At 35.3% G+C, this 1,263-nt stretch overlaps 1 protein-coding gene across 1 annotated transcript in view; it reads left to right on the top strand.

Annotated features, from left to right (window-relative positions):
- LOC119587589 overlaps positions 1 to 1,263 on the top strand; it is a 16,255-nt gene that overhangs the window by 12,501 nt on the left and 2,491 nt on the right. Inside the window, exon 3 of the mRNA XM_037936301.1 lies at positions 367 to 477. Within this exon, the coding sequence (XP_037792229.1) occupies positions 367 to 477 (111 nt within the window). The remainder of the gene's footprint in view (positions 1 to 366; positions 478 to 1,263) is intronic.

The raw sequence follows: 1,263 nt of genomic DNA, 5'->3' as shown, positions 1-1,263 counted from the left end.
TAATTAATTAATGGAAGAATCATACAACGTTGAGAAAGAAACGGGGGAAGGGTGGAAAAGGGACCTTCCCATTGTGAAATTTGTTAAAGTAAATATGGCCTTAGTAACCTGTATATTACGGAGTGCACCTTGCCGTCTTTATACACGACATGCCATGCATGATCAACTAATTAGCATCTGTTCATATATATATAGAGTGGGTATCGTTACTCCTGTAGCTGTACATACATATTTTAGGTAACCATGAATATAATCCTCTGGTTTAACAATGACACGCATTTGGTCATTAATTTCGAATAATATAAAAAAAAAATCACTTATAAAAATAATGACACACAAGCTACCTCTTCCCTTTCCTTTCGTTAGGGTGGTGTCTGGGGGGAGGATAAAGGTACAAATGTCAACAAGTGATCGCCACACGAACGAGGTGGTCCAGCTTCCTCCAAGGCCTGCTCAGCAACCAAACCACGAGTCCTGGTGAGTTTCTTTTAGTTCCTGTACTTTATGTCTACGACTTATATTGAATTTAAGGTGCCACAGGTATTTAAATAGGTATTATCTCGCTGAATAATGTTTTATGGTACTGTGCTTTAAAAAAAGAAAAAAAAAGAAGTTTCTGGCAATAGTTTGTTTATGAGTTGTGTCTTGTTTTCGTTCTAACAAGTAACTGTTTACATATGGTAAATTAAGTACACTTAAGTACAGTGAACTTATATTAGCTGCACAAACAGTATCTATTGTAATGTGTTTTACTCCGCGTCCGAGTTGAATTCAGTGGGAGGAACACTCGTCTTCCTGTTATAAATAATCCAATTTACGTCATAAAACAAGAGAGAAAACGTTTTTTTTTTCAGGGATAGAAATTAGTGGAGGGATTGTGGATGTTTGAGTTCATTTAAAACCAAACCAAACAAAACATAAAATGGCATCAAACCCCATCTAGTTTTAAAGAAAGTCTGCATTCTGCATATTATAGGTAGGATTATAAGGATCGTAATATTGTTCAGGTATCAAAAACATTTCTAGTTTCTCGATTCTCCGTCACTGAAAAGTTGCACAACAACTAAGTCGTAAAAAAAAAAAAATAGCTAGGTAGATAGATGTACAGTATGATACGCGAAATTGTTTCGTTACAACAGAACTGTAAAAAATAAGTACAGGTGTCTCAAAACCAAATGTAAAGTGTTACTTTTCTCTTGCTGTCATGAATCATGGTCCATTGACTATTGTCGAAGGCAGAATAATTAAAGAACAAGTTAGCTG

Source organism: Penaeus monodon, chromosome 22, assembly GCF_015228065.2.
Source record: "Penaeus monodon isolate SGIC_2016 chromosome 22, NSTDA_Pmon_1, whole genome shotgun sequence".
In the NCBI taxonomy this organism is placed as follows: Eukaryota; Metazoa; Arthropoda; class Malacostraca; order Decapoda; family Penaeidae; genus Penaeus; species Penaeus monodon.
Note: the sequence above shows the minus strand (reverse complement) of the source record. Positions and strands in the feature narration are given on the sequence as shown.